General features: G+C 38.8%; 1 protein-coding gene across 2 annotated transcripts in view; it reads right to left on the reverse strand.

The window, feature by feature from the left end:
* LOC139161324 (ABC-type organic anion transporter ABCA8-like) overlaps positions 1–25,366 on the reverse strand; it is a 98,767-nt gene that overhangs the window by 39,986 nt on the left and 33,415 nt on the right. For both annotated transcript variants that reach the window (XR_011558092.1, XM_070740302.1), the window contains 12 exons: positions 24,928–25,113; positions 24,484–24,616; positions 22,936–23,107; positions 19,778–19,836; positions 19,241–19,351; positions 16,349–16,524; positions 13,576–13,695; positions 13,052–13,190; positions 12,169–12,259; positions 8,069–8,208; positions 5,881–6,000; positions 3,792–3,975 (listed from right to left, as the gene is read on the reverse strand). Coding sequence is in view for 1 of the 2 variants with exons in the window: in XM_070740302.1 (XP_070596403.1) it covers positions 3,792–3,975; positions 5,881–6,000; positions 8,069–8,208; positions 12,169–12,259; positions 13,052–13,190; positions 13,576–13,695; positions 16,349–16,524; positions 19,241–19,351; positions 19,778–19,836; positions 22,936–23,107; positions 24,484–24,616; positions 24,928–25,113 (1,631 nt within the window). In the remaining variant the exon portion in view is untranslated. The remainder of the gene's footprint in view (positions 1–3,791; positions 3,976–5,880; positions 6,001–8,068; positions 8,209–12,168; positions 12,260–13,051; positions 13,191–13,575; positions 13,696–16,348; positions 16,525–19,240; positions 19,352–19,777; positions 19,837–22,935; positions 23,108–24,483; positions 24,617–24,927; positions 25,114–25,366) is intronic.

Raw genomic sequence — 25,366 nt, forward strand, 5'->3', positions numbered from 1 at the left:
TACACCCCAATAGGGCCTCCCTTATAATACAGTCTCTTAAAGTGGTAACAGTCAAATAACCCTGCTGACACATTACTACCATTCCATCATTATTACTGTATTACAACTTTACAGCAGCTGGTCAGGCATTAAAACATCATTACCCTGATATGTTTTAAAGAAGCAAAGTAGTTCTGTTAAAGTATAAACAAAAGTAGATGTTTCCTACTTTCTGTCCTCTGTATATAGAAGGAAGCAGTAAACAAATTCTAAAAATTACTTTGGTCAGATCTATTTACACTACAGTAATCTCCTGGGGAACTTCATTGAATGAACATTTTATTCATAACTAAGTACAGGTAGTCCTTAACTTATGATGGAGGAGGAGCTAATGCCAGGGCAACACGGACCTTTCCCTTGGTAGCTCCCTTGGGAAGGGTTTGAACTGCAGCTTTTGGGGGTCTATTTTGGACCAGAGTCTCTCTGTAGGAGAGATGAAGAAGGGGTGCACTTGCTGTGAATCATGTGGGGTGATCACAAGACCCCACAGGTAGCAGCAACAAACTCCCCAACCATCAGTTGATTGGGAGTAATTTGTTGCTATTAGCCTCAGTGGCATTTCCTCAAAGCTGGAAAGAAGATCGTTGAGTCACCAAGCAAAGTTGAGGCAACTGAGATGAAGGTGGGAGAGTTGGTGGGTTCTGACAAAAAACAAGATGGAACCATCATTTTGTTAGAGATAGATTGATCAGAATCTTATTTAATATTTCAAAATGTGGCAGAAGATAAGGGTGAAAATCTGATTGGATTAATGGCGGAATTGCAGGCAGAGGTTCTAAAAGAAAACTGGCAGGCCTGGGATAGGGGTTATTCCTCTATCCTGATGCTCCTTAACCTCTCAGCAGCTTTCAATACCATTGACCATGGTATCCTTCTGCTCCGACTGGAGGGGTTGGGAGTGGGAGGCACTCTTCTGTGGTGGTTCTCCTCCTACCTCTCTGGTCAGATACAGTCAGTGTTGGCAGGGGGTCAGAGGTCAATTCCTAAGTCTTTCCTTTGTGGGGGTTCCTCAGAGGTCAGTCCTCTCCCCCCTGCTGTTTAATATCTACATGAAACCGCTGGCTGAGATCATCCAACAAAAACAAGGTGAGCTACCACCAGTACGCAGATGATACCCAACTGTACATTCACCCTGTGTCAATTCAGTGAAGCAGTGAAGGTGAGGGGAAGAGAGATGAGCGTGATGGAGCTGGAACTGAAGCTGGAGAAGCTGCAGAAGCTCTTTACAGTGGGCTGGGTTAAACGCCCCCTCAGTGAACTATGGGCTGGGGTGACATTGCACATGCCCACAGAGAGGGCTCTGAATGCCACCTCAGGCATGCGTGCCATAGGTTCACCACCAGGGATCTATATAATAAATACTATATTTTCAAAATCTCAAAATACCGTATCTACGGAGAGGGGCGGCATACAAAATACCGTATCTACAAAGAGGGGCGGCATACAAATCTAATAAATAAATAAATACTCGAGTATAAGTCGAGATTTTCAGCACAAAAATGTGCTGAAAAATCCAATCTCAACTTATGCTAGAGTCACTCACTTTCACTGACCTGCAAACTGCCCCAAAGCTCCACAGTTCTGATGTGAAAGGCAGGAAGGAAGGAAACCTCATGGCTCTGGCAACACGAGGGTTTTTTCTTTTTGCTCTTGCTACAGCCCAGCCCGCAACACCCCTCAGCTGCCTGATTGGCAGCAGGCTGAACCAATCACAGTTCCTCCTCTACACATAAAGGAGGCACTGAGAGCTGTCTGATTGGCAGCAGGCTGAACCAATCACAGCTCCTCCTCTACAGGAAGCACTGGGGGAAGTGGCGGGAGGGTTGAAGAGACTTTCAGAACGAAGGAACAATGGCTTTCTCTTCTGATCAAGCCAGCAACAATATTTTACAAGTAAATAAGATGTACAAGTAAAATGTAAGTTACCCATTTAAATTTGATTAATTTCTAGTAACAGGAGAGATTATTTTGTAAGAAAATATTGCTTCAAGTGGGGATAACTCTGTGTAATAGACTTTTTCTTCCAACTATACTTATCATACCCAAGAGGATTGTTAATGCTGACTTGTTAAAACAATACAAAAGTTAGGATAATATAATAGTATGAATTTTGTCATTAATCATTTGTTCTACATAATTAATATGAATAGATTTACCTTTTTTTAAGAGTATGGTTTCTCCTTATGCAAGATAAATATCATGTAGAAGAAAGATTTTACAATTAATGATTGAGTAACCCCCAATTGTTATTTACTGATCTATTGAGGTAGCAATGATTTTAACTTATGAAATATGTTTTAAATGGAAAATCTGAATATTTATCATATGGAAGTTTGATTTAAGCAATTGTTTTGAAAGAATATATGAAATCCCAATTATTAAGAAAATTATAATGATATTGTAATGAAGATTAAGATAACAGGTTTTAAGATTAAGATAATATTCCTAAAGATATTTTAAGAGGGTTTTGGAATTTAGAAAAAGAAAGATTTTGGAAGGGAAGAAAGATGCAAGAAATAAAAAACATTTCGGAAGGAAAAAAGTTACATAATAATAATAACAACAGGGTTGGAAGGGACCTTGGAGGTCTTCTAGTTCAACCCCTTTGCCTAGGCAGGAAACCTTACACTACTTCAGACAAATGGCTATCCAACATCTTCTTAGAAACTTCCAGTGTTGGAGCATTCACAACTTCTGGTAGCAGGCTGTTCCACAGATTCATTGTTCTAACTGTCAGGAATTTTCTCCTTAGTTCTAAGTTGCTTCTCTCCTTGTTTCGTTTCCACCCATTGCTTCTTGTTCTGCCCTCAGGTGCTTTGGGGAATAGGTTGACTCTCTTCTTTGTGGCAAACCCTGAGATATTGGAAGAATGCTATCATGTCTCCCCTGGTCCTTTTTTTCATTAAACTAGATATACCCAGTTCCTGCAACCGTTCTTCATATGTTTTTTTTTATTCTCCTTCAAAAACAATTTTAAGAAGATACAATAGAAGAATATTCCATTTTTATAAGTTACCAGTAGCCACTGTATTTTCCACCCTGGGCTTATATTCGAGTCAATAAGTTTTCTCAGGTTTTTTGGCAGAGGTAGGTGCCTCGGCTTATAATCGGGTCGACTTATACTCGTGTATATATGGTAGTATTATTTACCCAAATGCTACTATAGTATTTCAAAGGTTTTGAAATTATTTTATATTAACACAAAAGATACTTTTCTAAATTGAAAAAATAAGCAACCAACATAAGTTATGGACAAGTATTGATCTGTTGTCATGAAAGATTGAATGTTGAAACTATTGATATTTCTGATTTTGGCAGAACTAAATGATCTTGTCTCACTCCTAGCTGCTGGATTTGCTTTAAGTGATCTCCTTCCCTGATGAGCAAGGAGAAGCAATATAAATATGCCAGCTCTAGGCTGGGGTAGAGTAAGTGCTGGGGTAGTTTGGAAACAGAACAGGGGAAATGAAGTAGCTGGAATCAGTGACTTAATGCCCCCTATCTGAAATCATTGTTCTCTTTCCAAACTTGGAGGGAGAAATGTGAAATATCATTAACTTCTCTTGAGCTTTCGTCTTAATCACTGTAGGTTTGCAACTTTGAAGGGTTATTAAAACCTGTTTTTCCTTTAGCTTATTCAAGGTTAACAGAGGGAAATTTACTCTGTGATCAGAGCCTATGATCAAGTCTTCATACTAATCTTTTTGCATTAAAGATAAAATTGATAAATTGTTTTTTTAAAAGACACTCACAAGGCTCCCCATATTTTGCGCTCTCTCTTGATGCTCAGAAAGTGCATTCTTGCAATGGCATAAACTTGTTGTCTCCAGAGCTCTGTGCCTTTCATGGTCACCTTTCCCGTGTCTGAGAACATCAGTTTATCCTGTTCCGTTTCATCCTTTCCTGCCGCTTCCCCTCCATGAAGAATTCCATAATCTAAAAGCATTTTCAAATTCAAACCATTATTTTAATTTCAACTGAAGGAAAATCTTGTTTATCCATTGTTGTGGTTAGCTCTGGCCCAGCTCCAGCCCCAAGGACTGTGGATGTGGGGGAGACATCCACATGCTGCAGGCCTTGTTTGCCCCCGGTGGAATCTGAAGATGAAGGCTCCTCTGACCAAGAAGACATGAGTGACAGGGAGGAGGAGAGTGTGCAGACAGCTCAGAAGGAGATCAATTATCTAGCTCCTCCTTGGATTCAGAACAAGAGTTAATGATACAGCCACGCATGCGGAGAGCGATGCATAGGCAACAACAACTGAGAGATTATTATCAAAGAAAGTGAGGCCACCTGTGGTTGGGTGGGGCTGTGGTAATTAGTGAGGCTGCTATAAAGAGCAGCCTGTGGGTTTGGCCATTGTGGGGGATTATCTGATCCTTGTGTTTCATGACTGCTTTACTGACTGACTTGTTGTGTGCTGACTTTTCCCTGCTTTGAAACTAAACCAGAGCAAAGTGTGTTTCACTTTGTGAAAGAAGGACTGTGAATTGCCTCACAGCTGCAAGCTAAGTATCACAGGACTGATAAGGGACTTGTATAAATTACCAGTTTGTTTGGAGACGAGTGCTCTTTGCTATCCCAAAAGAGGGCTTAGTTTAAGTGAATTTTCATTATAAAGAACATTGTTTTGAATTTTCAAACGTGTGTGTGTCTGAAATTTGTACCTGTGAAATTTTGGGAGGATTCTACCAGAGAGCCCGACAGAACATCCATGCTTGTTCTTTCCTCTTCCCACATCGTATTCGTCCTATTGGCTATATCACCTGTTACTGAAAGATCAGTCTAGCACAGGAACCTGCAACCTTAAACACTCCAAGAGTCACTTGGGCCCGTTTCCCATAGAAAACAAAACACTAGGACCCACAAAACCTAGGTGGGCATGGTCAACTTGATGACACACACACCCAGACATGCCTGTCAAGTTTTTTGGCTTCCCTGGTTTTCTATGGGAAATAGGTATCTCCCTCTCTCTGTCTCTTTCCCTGTCTCATCTCCCTCTCTCCATCTCCCTGTCATCCCTTTCCTCCCCTCTCTCTCTCTCATCTCTCATCTCTCTCTCCCCCCCCCCCGCCCCTCATCTCTCCGCCAGGGGCAAGTGGAGCAGGGAATGGGCTCCAGGAAGAGGTAGGAATCCAATCTCCCCCATTGTGAAGTGCAAGGTGCTGTGAGAGCACTGGGCAGGACATGGAGGGGGTATTGGGTCTTCCCTCCCTGCTGGGCTGTTGTGTTCGACACTCAGCAGGGGAAGGGAGCACTTCCCCACACCACCCCCTTTTTTTTCTTGGCTCCGCCGACAAAGAAGGAGGAAGAATTTTTAGAATTTATAGAATGTTTAATATTAGATTTGTTATACACTTTGTATTTCTATTTATTTAGTTGGTTGAGAAGGGTGGCATAGAAATCAATCAATCAATGAATCAAAGAAAGAAAGGAAGAAAGAAAGAAAGAAAGAAAGAAAGAAAAAAGAAAGAAAAAAAAGACAGGCTCAGGGGATGGCCCCCACCAAGCAAGATCTGCCCCTGCCATTCTCTAACAGCAGTCTTTGCTGGTGGCAACAGCAAATCTCCCAGGTGGAATGTTATTGCTGCCCAAAGGCAAGTGCAGGGATGCACAAAGGCTCCAACCATGCCATTGCCACAACAGGACAATGACTCTTTTATCCCTCTCCCGTGACAGGGTGACAGGAAGCCAGGCCAGAAGGTTTAAAGAGCCTTCAGGTTACCGAACCCCAGTCTAGCACCTTCCTTGGGTTTTCAGATAGTTATCAGTCCAAACATACAGTTTTCTCAGTAGGAAGCCTGAAAATACTGTAATACAATACTGAAAACAATACTCTACCTTTTTCCTTCATATTTTCATTTCCTCCTAGCCTCAAGAAGACATCTTCCAGAGTCGTCATGGCAACTCCATAATTAATGATCCCTAGGTTTGTCTGAAGATCCATATCACGGAACAAATCTATGTGTTGGGCAAGAGAAAACACATACCAATTGTCATATCCTTTCGACTTAAGGGAAAGGATCAAATACCCACTAGAATTTTTTGTAATTTCATTTAATTGAACTAAAGTGAGATTTTAGGTGAACTGTTCTTAAGATTTGCTTTTAATGTTTACCTCCTGAGTCTATAAAAAACAGCTATAATCTAATTGAGAAAATTAATCAATATATCCAAAGTAACACCATTTCAGAAACATAAAAACAATAAATCCAATAAAGGCAAAGTTCATTTTAAAACATTGGTTTATTTCATTCTACCTGTAGAAGGTTGTTTTTTTTAAAAAAACTATTCTTTGTTGATGACAAAGATAATTCTGTATCTTGAAAAGCTGCCCAGAATATAAAAAGGTTTTATTTAATAATTAATGGACAACACTACAATGTGATTATATAAAAAGCAACCCAATTTAATAAGAAGTATGCTGGTTAATTTAACACAGAAACTTCATCAAAGGATTTTGAAATGGACATTAGGTAACATGCTAGCATTTTAAAAAGAAAATCCATTGAAATCATTGTATTATTTAATATATTAAATTCACAAAACACAGTACAGTATTTGGAAGATACAAATCCCTGGGTGTTGGGTGGCATATCAAATAAATAAATACATGAATGAATGCATGTATGTATGAATGAATGAATGAATGAACGCACGAACGAATGAATAAATAAATAAAAATAAACTAACTAACTGAGCCTGGGAATAAACTGAGCTAGATTATTAAATTAGGCTGCTTTTTATCCCCTTCGAAAATTCAAGTCAAGTCAATTCACTCTATTTTTCTATTTTGTCTATAGCTTCCTTAACATGTTAGGAAATCTGTCATCATCATTTTTTAAAAGTATGTACATACACATGCACATGCACACACATATCTACATACAGGTTCTCCTTCAGTCTCAGCTTGTACCAGGGAAGATTTATATGTTATTTTCTCTGTCAAATCATGCTGGTATACTCAAATATGGAGGGAACATACTACCTCTCTTTTGCCTCTTTTGCCTCCAAGAGCCATCCAAGGCAGTTAGAAAAATATATTCTGACACACAAAAAAGTTATATTCACCATTTTGTTTGTTTGTTTGTTTATTTGAGCCGGGGTGGCGCAGCAGGTAGAGTGCTGTACTGCAGGCCACTGAAGCTGACTTGTAGATCTGAAGGTCAGCGGTTCAAATCTCATCCCCGGCTCAAGGTTGACTCAGCCTTTCATCCTTTTGAAGTGGATAAAATGAGGACCTGGATTGTGGGGGCAATAGCCTAGCTCTGTTTAAAAAAGTGCTATTGCTAACATGTTGTAAACCACCCTGAGTCTAAGGAGAAGGGTGGCATAAAACAATCAAATAAATAAACTTTATTTATTTATTTATTTATTTATTTATTTAATTTATTTGACTTGTATGCCGCCCCTCTCCGGAGACTCGGAGCGGCTCACAACAAATACAAAGCACAAATCTAATATTAAAAACAATTATAAAAAAACCATTATAAAACAGCCATACTATAGTCATACTATAATTATAAATTATAATTATAAATTATAATTTATAATTATAGTATGACTATAGTATGACTATAGTATGATTATAGTATGACTATAGTATGACTGTTTTATAAATTAACTGCATACTTACTTACAACAAATTTACATTCAATATGTGTGAGGGGCCTTTTATTTTCATAGGTCTTATTAATCAATGAGTATTGTGATTATAATGGCTTCGGTCTGTGAAAGATGTGTCATATATTCTCTTTGCTATAGAGCAGTTGATTAAAAAATTTGGTTCTCCATTTTTATGTGGTTAATATGAAATGTTAATTATGAACTTGATTTTAAATGGTTTTTATTATGTTTTAATTTGTATGTTGCTCAAAGGATCAAACATAGAGTAATACAAAATTTCATCTGGTTCGGTAGGAAAGTAAACAACCTTCCTCTATTGAACAGGAAAGCATGGATCTCAACTGTTTGGGTTCTTTAAGAAACAACAGTTAAATTCATTTTGTTTATACAGCTTGAAAATTACCTGAAAACGTATCCACGTTTTGTAAGGGCAGGGTATAGCTCAGCTCATTCTCACGTTGTCCTGATTTTTTGGCATCAGGGATGTGGTGTTGGACCAGTGCTGTTATCCTCTCAAAGTCACAAAAATCATTTATATGCATCCTATTGATATTAAACAACAATTTAGTTCCAGAGCAGGGGATTCTAACAGATTCTGGAGAACCGGTAGCAGAAATTTTGAGTATTTCAGAGAATTGAAAAATACCACCCTTGACTGGCCTCAGAGTGGGTTGGGAATGGGGATTTTACAATAACCTTCCCCCAGGGGTGAGGAGGGAATTGAGATTTTGCAGTATCCTTCCCCTGCTCACCAAGCCACACCCACAGAATTGGCAGGGGGGGGGAAATTGAATTTCACCCCTGGTCCAGAGCAATGTCCAATTTTTAAAGAGTATTCAATGAATCTTTTCAAGTAAAAAACATATTTCAGCTTATCTCATGCGTCCATGAAGCAACTTAGTGCTGGTACAAGAGTTACTGGTATCAGCATATTAAAAAATCTTTGTTTCCTTTCAAATGCACTTTGAACCAGATTTGATTGGAGTATATGTGGTATACCCTTAACAAAATATTGGGCAAATGGCACCGGACCAGAATATCTCCGGGACCGCCTTCTGCCGCATGAATCCCAGCGACCGGTTCGGTCCCACAGAGTTGGCCTTCTCCGGGTCCCGTCGACTAAACAATGCCATCTGGCGGGACCCAGGGGAAGAGCCTTCTCTGTGGCGGCTCCGACCCTCTGGAACCAGCTCCCCCCTAAGATTAGGATTGCTCCCACCCTCCTTGCCTTTCGCAAACTCCTCAAAACCCACCTCTGCCGTCAGGCATGGGAGAAATGAAACATCTCCCCCTTGCCCATGTTGTTTTGGTGTTAGATTGATTGTGTGCTTGTTTTTTAATATTCTGGGGTTGTTTTTTATAAATTTTTTAGCTTAAATTGTAATTGGATTGGTGGGTATTGGATTTGTTATTATGTATTTTTTTAATCTTGTTGTGAGCCGCCCCGAGTTTGCGGAGAGGGGCGGCATATAAATCCAATAAATCAAATCAAATCAAATATGACAGTAGATCATAAAACATATTTTCATTATTTCTTCTTGAAGGCAGGGTATGTTAAAGTATATTTATATTGGAATTCAAAAATACTGGATTCTTAAAATAATTTTAAATAATGGCTCATCTTCTTACATTAATTTTATACAATGGGTAATCCTGTTGGATCAATAGTCCAGTATTTTGTTTCCCTTAATACCTAATTAGGGGCTTCTGGGAGTTTTGCAATCAATAAGTGTACGGCCAAATATTGTTCTTTTTCCAATAATATTTGGAGGCAAGATTGAATGTTTAGAATTAATAGCTCTTAGTACAGTGATTTTCAACCTTTTTTGAGCCGCGGCACACTTTTTACATTTACAAAATCCTGGGGCACACCACCAACCAAAATGACACAAATCTAATAAATAAATAAATAAATAAATAAATAAATAAATAAATAAATAAATAAATAAATAAATACATACATACATACATACATACATACATACATACATACATACATACATAAATAACCCCCTCATATATATAATCCCATGTAACATCCCCTTATAAATACAGTCAATCATCAATCATCCCTCCTGAAATTTATACCGCTGTCTCATTTATGGGTACTTCTCCTGTCTTTCCCCCTTTTCTCTCTCATGTTTCTCATTTCTCTCTCTTCCTCCCTTTTTCCCTCATTCCTTCTCCCTTTCACTTCTCCTCTTTTTCCATCCCTGTCTCTCTCCCCCCCTTATGTGTGTGTATGTATACACACTCCAACCATTTCCAAAACCAGGTGAGGGCTGGGGTTTAATTCTCTTTTATTCTTTTCAAAAACAGGTGAGGGCTGGGGGGGTTTTCTTATTATTTGGGTGCTTTTTACCATATGCTTCAAGAATCACCTCTCTCTCTTGTTTCTCTCTCCTCTCATTCTCTGCCTCAATCATTTTCTCATTTCTCCTCCCCTTTTTGTTCTCATTTCTCTCTCTCTCCTTTCCTCTTCCTGTCTCTCTTGCTATCTTTTTCTCTCTCTCTCTCTTGCTTTCTTTCAGTATCTCTTGCTATCTCTTTTTCTCTCTTGCTTTTCTTCTCTCGTGCTTTTTCTTGTTCTTTCTCTCTCTCTGTTGCTCTCTCTCATTCTCTTATTTTCTCTCTCTCTCTTTTCTTTCTCTCTCTCTTAGTCTCTCTCTCTCTTGTTCTCTCTTATTTTCTTTCTCTCTCTTTCATGCTTTCTCCCTCTTGTTCTTTATCACTCTCTCTCTCTCTCTCTGTTGCTCTCTCTCGTTCTCTCTCTTCCTTTCTTCTCTGTGGAGGCCAGCGAAGGTTTCCCTTAGTTTGAATGTTCCGAGCAAGCAGCTCCTTTACTGACAGCCCGTGACAGGACTGTGAGAGGGGTGGGCGTTCCCACAGCGCTTGGAGTGGCTAGCGGCCGGATCGCCAGCGCCGCTGCAGCCACCGCTGTGGAAGAAGCCGCACCCCAAAAAAGCTTGAGAGAAGGAAGGATCGGGCTGGCGGGGACAGCCACAAGTGGAAGCCTCAGCCCTGGAGCCCCCTCGCGGCCATGGCTTCTCGTCGGTGTCTCTGCCTGCCCGATCCGCTGGAGTGCTAATAGCAGCGGCGGGCAGGAGCCCCCCCGCTATTCCCGCCGCCGCCACCGCTATTAGCACTCCCGCGGATCGGGCAGGCAGAGGCATCGATGAGAAGCCATGGGTGCGAGGGGGCTCCAGGGCTGAGGCTTCCACTTGCAGCCCCCCCTATTCCCGCCGCCGCTATTAGCACTCCCGATGCCATTGCCACCGTGGGGAGGCAGGGGCAGCCGCGGCTCCCTTTACTCCTACTGCCGCACCTCCCTGCCCCTGCCTCCCCACGGTGCCTCCGGCCAAACGCGCCTCTGGCTTCTCCGCCCTGCCCCATTGCCCGCCCACTCTCCTCCGCCGCCGCCTCCTGCCTTGGGGCGAGGAGTCCGGGACTGTGTGGCTTTGCGCCATGAAGAGAAAACGGCAGCAGGGAAAAGTCGGCCGTTTTCTCTTCATGGCGGAAAGCCACACAGTCCCGGACTCCCGGCCAAACGCGCACCTGGCTTCTCCCCCCTGCCCCATTGCCCACCCGATCCGCCCACTCTCCTCCGCCGCCTCTCGCCGCGGCACACCTAACGGTGTGTCGCGGCACACCAGTGTGCCGCGGCACACCGGTTGGGAAACGCTGTCTTAGTAGACCTTCCCTCCATGAATTCAACTATTCCTTTTGAACACACCATCCAAATTAAGGATCACCACATGTTATAATAATTAATACAAGTTAATGATGTATTATCTGTTTTAAAACCTCTTCCACTCACTTCCAGTCCTAGTGTTGATCCAGTCCTTGAATGGATCAAACTTTTTCTGCCTGTGCCCTTTGTGCCATTCATAATATTAAATCCCCGAGTTGTACTTTACATTGTAGCCAAATCTTGGAACTAAACTCAACACACAGAAACATGCATTTCTACTTGTCCTCTTCTGCACTTTTCCCAACTTTATTATATAGCTTTCAAAATGTGGTGACCCATTTCTACATAGTATTACAGGTGCATATATAAGTATTTGGTCTGATTCATCTAGTCCTGTTATGATGAACCTATGGCACACAGTGAGCAGCTCTGTTTTGAAGTTTTGCCTTTGTGAGGCCCTTCTATACATTTCTGCACACATGTAATTTATATGGCTAGCAGGTATGCTTCTCAGTGTCTTTCTTGCTTACAATTCAAGCACACATTCAAACAAACTTTAAATATATTTACTATTTCACTATTTTATTCTTAATATGATTCTATATTACTTTTCTCCATTTTTGAGGGGTTTTTTTTGCATTTAGTTAAATTGCCTTAAGTGTCTCTATTTCAAAATAGAAAAGCAAGGTGTAAATCTGAAAAGAACAAATGAAGGACTGAAAGAATGGATTACATATTCCAGCATAGAATTAATATTAAGCTTTTAAACTACAAACAAAAATATATTCATAACACTAACATATTAATAGTACCTTAAATGATAGCCAATGCCCCATTTTTTCTTCAAGAACATGGATGAACCAACACATTGCAGCCTCCCATGTGAGATTATAGCTTTCCTGTCTACATAAAGAGCAAACAGCTTTTTTTTAGTTTATCTCATTTGATAATAAGCTCTATTTTCCAAATTCAATGTATTAAACATATAATTGTTGGAGATTTAGTGGAGTCAATGCAGAAAATAAAGCACTGGTTTGGCATTAAATATTCATAGTGATTGGCATAGGATTTGACCTAATTCTTACTGACATAGAAAATGAGCAAACTAAAAGTAGAGAAGTAGGAAATGGACATAGAATCATAGAGGTGGAAGGGTGGTGTTCCAGTACTTTTTCAGTTGAATCCATCTCAGGGAGATGGGCAGTAGTCGATAGATAGATAGATAGATAGATAGATAGATAGATAGATAGATAGACAGACAGACAGACAGACAGACAGACAGACAGACAGACAGACAGACAGACAAATAAATATCTGCAGATAGAAAAACCAATATACTGTACAAGGAACAAGAAAGGAAGTAACATTGATGGATCTAAAAAATAAGTAAAAGATGAGTAAAACCTGTTGGCTCAGGTTCAAATAGGCTTCCTGGGGGACAGAGGAACAGCTGCAATGCATGAAAATTCTGAAATTGGCAGGAGAAGCAGACTGATGCATAGTGATATGTGTGACTGGATTTAAGAAGTTACATGGATCATCTGACTTAGTGCAATTGAATAAAATACCTTTCTGATCAATAAGAACAGAATGACAAATAATGGTAGCTGCAGAAATAAAATTACAATAAATACTATTTCTATAGTTTCTCTTAGTTCCTACGTTCTGATCTACTTCAATATGAGGTCTGCTCACCAGAAAAGATATCAGTTTCATCCATGAACTGGGTAGTGAATAAAATGACTCGATCTGCTTTGCGTTCATTCAGGAGAGACCACACTTGGTGTCTAGAATATGGATCCAATCCAGAGGTTGGCTCATCTAATAATAATACCTATAGTAGGCATTTGATTGCATATCTTAAATTCAACACATTAAAACTTTACATAGCATTCATTGTTGATGTACAGTTTCTCATTACGAATACACAAAATATTACAAAATTGTATGGCTTTTGAAATAACATTTAGAAGATTTTGTTTTCATAATAGAAAATAATTCTATTAAAATTATTGTAAATTTCATTTAACTTGCAAAAGTCAAAAAAAATGTTAGGAAAGCAGTTGAGATTCTAAAGCTGAAAGAAAAAACAGGGATTTCTATGGTTACTATCTATGCAAGTCATCAGTAAGGATGAAAGCACTGCATTCTTCCAAATACACACACACACACTTAATGGAATATGTACAACAGGACTTTTTGCTTAATAGTGGGTTTACCTGTGGCTCTCCTAAAAATGTAATCCCAAGAGATAATTTCCGTTTCTGTCCACCACTTAAATGGTTAGCTTGGGTGTTTTGGATGGCCTTGATGTCCAAGAGTGTCAACAATTTTTCAACCTGTAATATATTGTGTATAAATTTCATTTATTTTGCATTTTTTTTAAAAAAAGTTTTTTATTTTTATTTTTCTCCTCCATACATCAAATAGTTACATCACTGTAAATAAAGTATAATAAAGAATCACCAAAAATATCTTCCTTTAGCTTCAATCTAAATCATTACTATCAGTGTCTGCCAATCTGAATTTCCATTATCTTTTCACTCAATCCTCCTTTCCCTTCCTCTTTTCCTCTCCCATCTACTTTCTTTGACTTTCTCTCCGCCTTCCTTCTCCACCCTATCCACCCTCTATCTCCTCCTGCCTTCCTACTTCCTCTCCTTTTTTCTTTATCCTTCCCTGAGTGAAATACAGTATCTCTAATTTTATCAATCGTTTATTGAAACAGACTGACAGTTTCTTTCTGCAATTATATAGTCTTCACAAAGCTTTTATTGTGTTATTATTTTCAATCTAACTTAACATTTATCTTGGATGTTGCCGCCCTGATCCTATCTCTTCTTGTCATGTGGGTGAATAGTAATATTTCTAATCCCCCCTTTCTTTTTAATCATTACTCAATCTCTTTTCTAATTAAATTTCTTATTCAAGCACACATAAAATTTCACCCATATTTTATAATGTTCAGAATCTTCTTTATCTTTAGTCTTCATTGTCAATCTATTCATTTCTGCACAATCTAGTACGATATCTTCTGTAGCACTTCTCCTTCCATCGGAACTGCCTTTAATTTCCACTTTGGGGCATATACTATTCAGACAGAGTCACCACATGTATTATCAAATAAATTTCTTCTTTTTTAAATTCTACTTTTTAAAAAAAATCTACTTCCAATCTGCTTTTAGCCTCCCTTCTTAACTTATTCCTCTTCCTAGTATACGTCATGTTTAGGCCTCTTAAGTAAGCTTTAGCAGTATCATATAGTATCTGTAAAGATGTGCCTTCTTTTCTATTCACCTTAAAGAACAATTTCCTTTCTTTTTCAAAATATATTTGAAATTCCCTTTCTTGTAAATTTTCCTGGTTTAAGGTTCATCTTGTCATTTTTCTTTTCCTTCTCCATTTAACCATCATGGGGTTGTGATCTGCCCAGGTACCACTTTCTATATTTATCATATCAATTCTTGACTATGACATGTGACTACTAGATTGGCCTGATTCAGCATGGCTCGTCTGAATGTTCTTATGTTCTTAACTGAATGAAAGAAATGTGCAGGCAGTCCATACATTTTATATACTTAGTTTTTAATGCATGTTTAGATCTTATTTATGTTGCTGCTCATCTTTTGTTGACTATTTAGCTTGGATGTTTTCAGTTGTATTGATCTCCCAACAGGTAAATAATATTTCATTGTAAATCAATATCAAGTGCTGAAAGTTTAGTCTTTTGTACTTATTCAGACAGACCATATACCTAAAATTTAGATGGCCATAGTTTGCACATCCTTTTCCTGAAAAAACCAAATTATATTCTACCACATTTTTTTTTACTTCAGAGTTCTCTTGGCTTCTTTCCCAAGATTTAAAAATAAGTGTTGGCTTGTTCATCTTATTTTCATTGCTGTGGAAGTGGCAGTCTACCTGTAAGTTGTCAATTATTGCCAAACATACAGAAAACCTATCTTGACCGAACAGCTTATTTTTCTGCTCTATTTGAGTTTAAAGGTTACCTGCTCTATTCTCTGTGTATCTAGGGTAAAGGTTACTTATTTATTCAGCTCTTCTATTTAACTGTTTTTAGTATTGGATTTTGTTATATACTGTTTTATTGCCTTTGTTAGCCGCCCCGAGTCTGCGGAGAGGGGCGGCATACAAATCCAATCAATCAATCAATCAATCAATCAATCAATCAATCAACCAACAAACAAACAAACAAACAAACAAATAAAAAAATAAAAAAATAAATTGTTCTAGCTAAGAGTAAAATTTTAAATTAGCAATCAGGTGCTCACCTGCTTGCTTGGTATGATCTATCTGTATACTGTATATTAACCTGCTACTAGTTAGCTATCTTTGGGGTAGGTTACATTGTACACAACAATATTGTCATAAATAATAAATAATAAACTGCAAATCCAGAGAGATAGAGGGCAGCTCTGCTCAACTTGGACACTACCTCTCAATTGGCTGACAAACCCTGATCCAATTGGTAGATAAATGGTCTATTACAGGGTGTTTTTCAAATAGGGCTTTGTGGAATTTGGACGATAAATAAAATAAATAAGTTTTAAATATTTATCAAGCAATTAAGTGTAGGAGATGATGAGGCTGAGGCCAAGGAAAGAGTCAAACGCTTTATAAGTAACAAGTCCCTGTGAACCTACAAGAGATCCAAGTCCAGCCCACCTTGAATGTCTCTCCCATTCATTTCCCTTGACTGTCATTTGGTCAGATTCTTATAGAGAGCTTAAACGTGTAATAAATCTTTATACTCATATGAATAGCCTGAATCTCCTGACTTCCCCAGGTGACATTAAATTGATTATCAACACATTTGTCCAATTGATTCCAAAGCATAAGTGAACTTTTGTATAATGGACTGACTAAATACAATCAGAGGAGAATAATGTGATCAAATCTAATGTAGAACATAATCCCCTGTGCAACACAAATCTGTGCAGAACAACAGAATATAACTGAATCCATTATTACCTCTTTTTCTACAGCACTGGATGGTATCCCTTTTATTTTAGCAAATGTCGTTAAGTTTTCTTTCACTGTTAAAAATTCAAATTGAATATTCCATTGTGGACAGATAGCACTTATTTCCCAAATCTTTTCCATCTGTTCCTTTTCACATACATTGTACTTGCATATAGATGCAAAACCTGCATTAGCATTGGTAAAAAAAGACTACATAGAGAACTTTCCAATTAAATAGGCTATTACTTTAGTATATTATGAATTATACAATAGTATAACAAACTTAAAATAAATCGCTCCAAAATTATACTTTATAATATTTACACTTTGTAGCCATATACATGCTTGACAAAATAAATAAAAGCCTGCTTTTCAAGTAGGTTTTTCTTTGTCTATCCAATTTATTATAATATATATAATATTAGTGACTGTCTCCCTAAGGCTAGTTTTAACCTTAGTACTAAAGGGGATTGTTATCCCCTCCCCCCCAACAAGGGCTAGTCTGTACTGCAGTCTGGGAGCTTTCTCCACCTTCCCTGCTGTATCAGGTGATGCCATTCCTCAAGAAGTATGCTCGTTTTCATTACTCATCCTTTCATCACCTAACACTATGCTTGGAACACTTAAAATAGTGGGAGCTTAAACTTGGGATTGACTCCTGTTGACTCCCTTGACTGATCTTTGCAGGTTTCTTGGTAAAGTTTCAGAAGTGATTTGCCCTTGCCTTCTTGTTAGGGCTGAGAGGAAGTGGCTGGACCATAGTCAGTGACCTGGCTTTTTGCTTAAGGCAGTGCTTCTCAATTATTTTCTGTTATGCCCCCCACACCCAGGAAGAAGTAATTTCACGCCTCCCCAACTCTCCAATCTGGTCCCAAATGGAATGTCAATGCTAATATTTATTATTTTACTTATTATAAGCTGCACATAAACTATTGGCTGGGGAAGGCTGCTCTACCCATGTACCTGGGTGTAAGTCCCACTGAACTCAGTGGAGCCTGTTTTTGATTAGGCAGGCATAAGATACTGTGGTTAGGACCCTCTGTTGACATGTGGTCAGGCCAGTTTAATCAAGCCGATGTTTTGGGGTTGCCGGCCTGGCCCATAAGCGCCACCTCTGCTGGGCGCTCACAGCGAATGCTGTGGAAAGAGGCTTTAGGGTGTGTTTCGAAGCTTTCTCCCAGCTGTAGAGAATGCTGTCCTTGTCCAGCAGCAGTTTTGCTATGCCGTTCATGGCTAATGTGACGTCCACCGAGAACAACAAGAGGCCATGAAGCTGCCCGCCTCGCCTGGCCTCCTCTTCTGGACTTGGAGCAGCGTGCAACTGGGAAAACACTCCCCTTCCAGGGGAATCCATCGAGAGGGACCACATATGCTCCCCGGGTTCACACGCACCCCCTGGCATTGTTCTGCCTCCCCCCAAGGGGGTGTACCCCACTATTTGAGGTAAGACTACAAGTCATAGTCTTCTGATGTCTATAGTGCCTTAACCAGTGCATCGAACTAGCTCTCCTTTAAAGACTACTGAGAAGAAAATAGCTAAACATTTTTCAAAAAGACACCAATATAAATCTGCATATTGGAATATCAGTTTAAAATGTCATGCCAGTACTAAAATAATACAGATAGTCCTTGACCAAAACCGAACCCAAAATTTATGTTGCTAAGTAAAAAAAAATTAAGTGGATTTTGCCCCATTTTACAACTTTTCTTGCCAGAGTTATTAAGTGAATCACTGCAGTTGTTAAATTATAAGACGGTTGTCACGTGAATCTGACTCCATTATTGACTTTGCATGTCAAAAGGTCACAAAAGGTGACCACATGACCACTGCAACCAGCATAAACCTAAACCAGTTGTCAAACATGCAAATGTAAATCAAATGACAATGGGCATGCTGCAACAGTCAAAAGTGAGAAAAATGGACATATGGCATTTTTTCACTGCCATAATCTTGAACGGTCAATAAATTAACTGTTGTAAATCAAGGACTATCTGTATTTAACTAGGACTATGTTGTTCAAATTACAAACTGATGTAAGGAAATTGAAATAATTGCTCCCTAATATATGAAGTTTAACATATATTAAGATATATTTAATATATATTTAAGCCTTAGTAAGCCCACACGTGGAATACTGTATTCAGTTTTGGTTGCCATGATGGAAAAACTATGTTGAGACTCTAAAAAGAGTGTAGGGAAGAGCAACAAAGATGATTAGGGGACTGGAAGCTAAAACATGACGAATGGTTGCAGGAATTGGGCATGGTTAGTTTAATGAAAAGAAGGACGAGGGGAGATATCATAGCAGCGTTCCAATATCTCAGGGTTTGCCACAAAGAAGAAGGAATCCACCTATCCTCCAAAGCACAAGAGGTGGAAACTAAACAAGGAGAGAAATAATTTAGAACTAAGGAGAACATTTAGAACAATAAATCAGTGGTACAGCTTGCCTCCAGAAGTTGTGAATTCTCCAACACTGGAAGTTTTAAAGAAGATGTTGGATAAACATCTGTCTGAAATGGTATAGGGTTTCCTGCCTAAGCAGGGGGTTGGACTAGAAGACCTCCAAGATCCCTTCTAAGTCTGTTGTTATTATTAACAAATCTAGGAAATCATAACAAAATTACAATCTTATGTTAAAGAAACCTTGAACTTTGAAAACTTCAAAATTGAGTTTTACAACTTCATGGAAAATAAAACTACTTATTAGTCATAACAATTTATAGATTCACTAGAGAACAACAGTATTGTAGTTTTTCCAAGACACCTAGTTGATTATTATGAAAAGCAGGAAATGGAACTAGGCTGTACTATGATGAGATCCAACAGGGCTGCACTTTTGTAAACGTACTTTGAGATTCAGCTGGCATTTGAATTCATTTTAAAGTTTTGATTCTTACCATCAGATGGTTTAGAAAGTCCACTGAGGATGTTTAGTAATGTGGTTTTTCCAGATGTGCTATGACCAAGTATTGCAGTGATTTGACCTTCATAAATATCCAAGGACAATCCTAATACGTATATAAAGAAGTCATGTTTACTGTATATATTAAATGATCCGTTGAGGCATCCAACAAGAGAAAACATATTTTTATCCTGAATTTTATAATTGCTACTGATTCTACTGCCGGTCATTTTTTCTTTTTACTGGCATTCAGGCAACCAATTTTCCACAGGACTTCCTATCAAGATATGGGAGGAAATTAAAAATCAATTTGCCTTTCCTTTTTACACCTTCATCAAGAAGGTGTAAAAGCCCTGGAGACTGGTCAGAAAGATGACCTTTGAAAGTTACTTAAACGTAATTCTTAAATTTAAAGCATCTCAGGAAGCTTTTCATACAAGAAGCAGAGCAGAAATGCCTGTATTTGTGCAATTTCTGTCTCATTTCATAGAATCAAAGGAATAATATATATTTTAAAGTGCAGGTATCTTACCTTTCAAAGCTTCTGTTTCTATGCTTTTCATTTTATATATTTTTTTAATGTTATTTAGTCTAAAAATAGTAAAATATTTATGGTCAGTACATTGTGAGATTCTTCTTACAAATTTCAGAATCACTCAAAATATCACATTGAAATAGGAGAATATTAATTTAGCATTCAAGATATCATAGTAAAAATGTGTTTTATACTTTTCATACCATATAAAAGCATGCCACCCCAACATTAGATCGTGTCCTTCTAAATTTAATAGTCTTCTATTTTGTAAGGTAAGCCACTCTTTAATCTAAGTTAAAGTTGCAGCTTGATAATACAACTTCCAGTTTGGGAGGGCAAGGCCTCCTCTTTCTTTTATATCTTCTAATGCACACTGCTTTATTCTAGGTTTTTTATCTTGCCATATAATTTTTTTTGTTATTCTCATTAATTCTTTAAAAAAATCTTTTCCTGGGTTTATCGGGATTACTTGAAATAAAAACAGAACTTTAGGCAAAATATTCATCTTAATTGTGGAAATCCTACCTAGCAATGAAATTGCAGGTTGTTCCAAGTTACTAAGTCATTTTTAATTTGCTTTAAAAGTTTAGTATAATTATCTTCTTTTAATGACATGAATTTTGCTGATATCCAAATACCTAAATATTTTACTTTCTTGGTTATTTTCATGTTTGATTTTATTTCTAATTGCTTTATCTGGAGGTCTATCATATTTTTGGTTAATATTTGTGTTCTTATTTTTATTGATTTTCAGGCCGGCTATTCTCCCATATTCTTCTAATGAGTCTATTAACTTTGAAATAGAAATTACTGGGTCTCCTAATATGAAGACAACATCATCCGCGAAGGCCTGTAGTTTACATATTTCTTTTTTAATTTCTAAGCCTTTAATGTTTTTATCTTTTCTTACCTTTATCAATAAGGTTTCTAATGTTAAAATAAATAGCAATGGAGAAATGGGGCAGCCTTGTCTAACTCCTCTTTGCATCTCAAACTTTTCTGTTTGGTCCCTGTTAAGAATAATTTTGGCTGTTTGGGTAGAATATATAGCATCAATTATATTAAAGAATTTAGTTCCAAAATTCATTTTATTAAGTTGTAATTTCATAAAAGACCAGTCAACATTATCAAATAAACAGGAGGAATGGGGATATCTATCTCCGGGGTGACAGAGGGCCAGAATATTCCGGTCTTGCTGGGGAGAGGTAGATATGGTGGAAGTCACGGGGCTAGCCATTCTGGAGCAAGAAGGGATCGCTGCCTAAAAGCAATCCTCTGTTCCGGTCCCGTGAGCTCAACCCGGGGTACTGGTAATCTGGGCCCTGGGCTCAGGCTGCTGCTACTCAATGCCAGATTGGTTGTAAACAAAGCTGTCTTCATCCGGGATTTGATCCTGGATGATGAGGCCGATCTGGCATGTGTGACCGAAACCTGGCTGGGCCCAGAGGGAGGAGTTCCTCTCAGAAATATGCCCAGCTGGGTTTCAGGTATGGCATCAGCCGCGACCCCAGGGAAGGGGGGGGAGGAGTGGCTATTGTAGCCAAGGAGAACTTTTGCCTGCGTGGACTCATTGCCCCTGAGATTGCAGGTTGTGAGTCCCTTCTTGTGAAGTTGGATTTAGGGCTTCAGGTGGACTTGTTACTCACGTACCTGCCTCCCAGCTGCATGTCAAAAGTCCTGCCTGTGCTGCTCGAGGAGGTGGCCGGGTTGGCGATGGAGTTCCCCAGACTTATTGTCCTGGGGGACTTCAATCTGCTGTCACTCGGTGGTTTCTCTGGATTGGCACAGGAGTTCATGGCCACCATGACAACCATGGACCTGACCCAAGTAGTTCAGGGTCTGACTCACAAGGGGGGACACCCACCCGACATGGTATTCCTCTCGGAGCAATTGAGTAATGGTCTGAGACTAAGGGGCTTAGAAACATTGCCTTTGTCATGGTCAGACCATTTTGTACTGCAGCTTGATTTTCTGGCTCCAATCCTCCCCCGCAGGGAGGCAGGACCAATTAGGAGGTTCCGTCCCAGATGCCTGATGGACCCAGAGGGCTTTCAGAGGGCGCTTGGGGTTCTACCAGATTCACTTGTCCACAGCTTGGCGGAGTCTCTTGCTGAAGCCTGGAATAAGGCTGCAGTGGAGGCTCTTGACCAAATTGCGCCACTGCGACCTCTCTGTGGCACTAGACACCATAGAGCTCCATGGTTCAACGAGGAGCTCCGGGAGTTGAAATGCCAGAAGAGACGTCTAGAGAAGCGATGAAGGAAGAGTAAGTCCGAATCTGATTGAACACTTGTAAGAGCTTTTATTAAGACCTACAAAGTGGCGCTCAAGGCAGAAAGATGCGTGTACCATGCTGCCTTGATTGCATCAGTGGAATCCCACCCAGCCGCTCTGTTTAGGCTGACCCACTCCCTTCTAAATCAGAGGGGAGTTGCGGAGCTCTTGCAGGGCAGTGCCGAGGAATTTAATTCGTTTTTCACTGATAAAGTCGCTCGGATCTGGGCGGATCTCGACTCCAATTATATAGCAGTATCAACTGACAACGAGTCAGTCAAGGTGACTGGAACTAAACGTCTTTGTCCATCTGTCTGGGAGGAGTTTGACTTGTAGGAGTATTCCCAGTATAGGGTATCTTTGGCTTACACCAATAGGTCTTCTTCAAGTTGTTTGTGGTGGTGGATACTTACTCAGGTTGGGTGGAACTTGATGATCACCATCACTGCTGATGCCCTTGTTTGCATGCTAATGAAAATATTTGGAACTCATGGGTTCCCAGATGTTGTGGTTTCTGACAATAGGCCACAGTTTACATCCACTCAGTTCTAGCTGTTTTTGGCTTCTCATGGTATTTGCCAGGCCTTGACTTCCCCGTGGCACCCTGTCAGCAATGGCAGGGTAGAACGGGCCATTCAGTCTGCCAAGGAGGTATCAGGCCATTTGAAAGCCCCCAATTGGCAAGACCGCCCAGGAGTGGGATTTGGGGGTTCTCTGAACTGCATGGAATTTTAGTTAGAGGTTCTCTCGAGCCCCTCCAAACCCCCAGCAGTCTACCCCTGAATGAATCTCCCCAAATGTCCTCTGAGAACAGAACCTATAAGTAAAATAAATTTACAATATGCTGATACTATTGAATATCCAGATTCAATGATGCTTACCTTATGGCTTCCTTCCCTTCAAATTCAGGAGGCACAGGCTCTACATTGTCACTGAAGATACTCCCGTGACTTTGTTCACTTGTAGGACTATTCCCAGTATAGGGGATTTTTGGCTTGCACCAATAGGTCTTCTTCAAGAAAAACAGTGGAGGATAAGGCACCCCATATTTGTCTGAAAGTATTTTACAAACAGCAAGTTGTCATAAACCCAAAATATCTGTAAATTCTTAATGTTCACATTGAACATATAATAAAGTACAAAGCTAGTCTTCTTGTTCTTTTGTACTATTTTTGTAACTGTGAAATAGACAATAAACTGAACTGATGCAGTCAGTTCAGTTCCCTACCTAATAAATCATAACCTACATCAAAACTAAAGAAAGAGGAAAATAGACCAAAGCAACAAACAGAAATATATAATTCATTTTAGAATTCTTGCTGATCTTAATGCCTATAACATTAACAGATAAATCTGCATTTAGCACTGGTAAAACTAAAGCCAGTAACCTACATTTTGTTTGTCTGCGAATGCTTTTGAGTCAATTGTAGTCATCACCATTATAACTGAGTCTATCCAACTTTTGTTGATTGTTCTCTTCTTTTCTTTTCTCCAGAATTAGAATTATTTCCAGAAACTTAGGTCTTTGAGGAATGTGTCCAAAGTAGCCTGATCTTTAGGACTCAAGTGAGAATTCTGGATTGAGTGATTTGTTTGTTGATTAATCTGTGTTTATTTCCTTGGCTGTCTATGGTATTTTTCATGTCCCCACTCTTAACACCAAAGTTCAAAAATGTTAGTACTGTTCTTAAAAGTCCAAATGGAAATATTTTAAGATACGCAAGTGCTGGTAGAAAGGTATTGGGTGGAATAATTCTGTTGTGAAGATGCTTGTCAAGAAAAGCAGAAATTGCTAAGTATAAAAGCAAGTTCTTCCAATTGTGTAGATGTAAGTGGGAGCTGGATATGTCAGAAGAAACATAAATGCAGTGCAAATGTGTTAATGATGAAACAAGAACCTAAAAGACTCAGAATGGATGGATGCTGAATATTTATGAATCTAATGCGAAGTGACTGATTTGTATGAAACCAATGCATTGGAATTATTAGTTATGTAGGAAAAATAAATGGGAATGGAATTGCAACACAAAAATGTGAAACCAATGGAATTGATGAGCTGCACAAAATGACTGAGGTTTAGAAAACAAAAGGAAACTTTTCCTACTCTCTTGTCATCTACCTTTAATTTTATTTGCTTACTATACTATACACCATTTCTATGTATTGCATACTACTGATTTCTTTAAAATGGTCAACAGCTCATACATGTATGCATGGTATGTGAACAAGATTGTTGCATTAGGGGCTTCAGATGAATTTCAGTCAACTTCAACTTAAGAAAGATACAGTATAATTTTGTTATTTTTCGCCTTTTTTCAGGCCAGTTACAATTTATTCCTAATTCAAAAATGCTTCTGAGATAATGAAATCAACTTGCAGAAATGAAAAACAACTTGCAAACTATAATATATTCTTAGTAATATTCTTACCAGGTACAACCTTATCAAAATAGAAAGCCAGTAACATGTATAAGAGGCTGTCAATAAGCAAATAATAACCATATGGTTCCAACATTAAGTCATTAAAATCAAAAGTCCTTCCATATTTTTGAAAATAGAGAACCTGCATGAAAACAACAAAATTTATTTTGGTAAATCAAATTCTCATAAGAAAGAACAAAGAATTGAAATGAAATTAACTATGTAGTAGGTGAAACTATTGATCCGGTTGTAACCCTCTAGGAATGGGGGCATGGGTCTAAACAGGATGAAGGAAGAATGAGCTGGATTGCTATTTTGTGTCCACGTTTACTATGCTATGCGTTCCTATCAAAATATATTTGGAAGAAAAATACCTAAACTGCCAGAGTGAGCGTCAGATGTGTTTCCCATTAGTTGATTAGGAAGATAGAATTTTGAAGTAAAATACTTTACCTTTGAAAACCCAGCACCAAAAGCAAATGGACAGACGATGCACAAAATCAACTCCAAACTTGGAGGTATCAACCTGATTTTTGTAGTAAGATTGACGGCTCCCATACAAAAAGTCAAGATGAAGATAGCAAAGCTAGTGGTTCTGGGTTTCTTTAGTAGAGAGCTCAACATGAAACACAAACATATCTGTGACAGAAGAAATTACCCGTTAGTACAGTCTCTACAAATAGGCAAGATATAATGAGTGAATTATTGTTCTGTATTTATATGTAATTGTTGCACTCTATATTAAAAAGAGAAATTGGTGCAGTAGAACTGTGATGAAGAATCTATGGCACACATGCCAGAAGTGGCGCACAGAGCCATATCTCTGGACATGCAGAGCCATTGCCTGTTGCTCTTCAAGGTTCCAGCACGCGGGCCAGCGGGTCTTCACACA

Source organism: Erythrolamprus reginae, chromosome 2, assembly GCF_031021105.1.
Source record: "Erythrolamprus reginae isolate rEryReg1 chromosome 2, rEryReg1.hap1, whole genome shotgun sequence".
Lineage (NCBI taxonomy): Eukaryota > Metazoa > Chordata > Lepidosauria > Squamata > Dipsadidae > Erythrolamprus > Erythrolamprus reginae.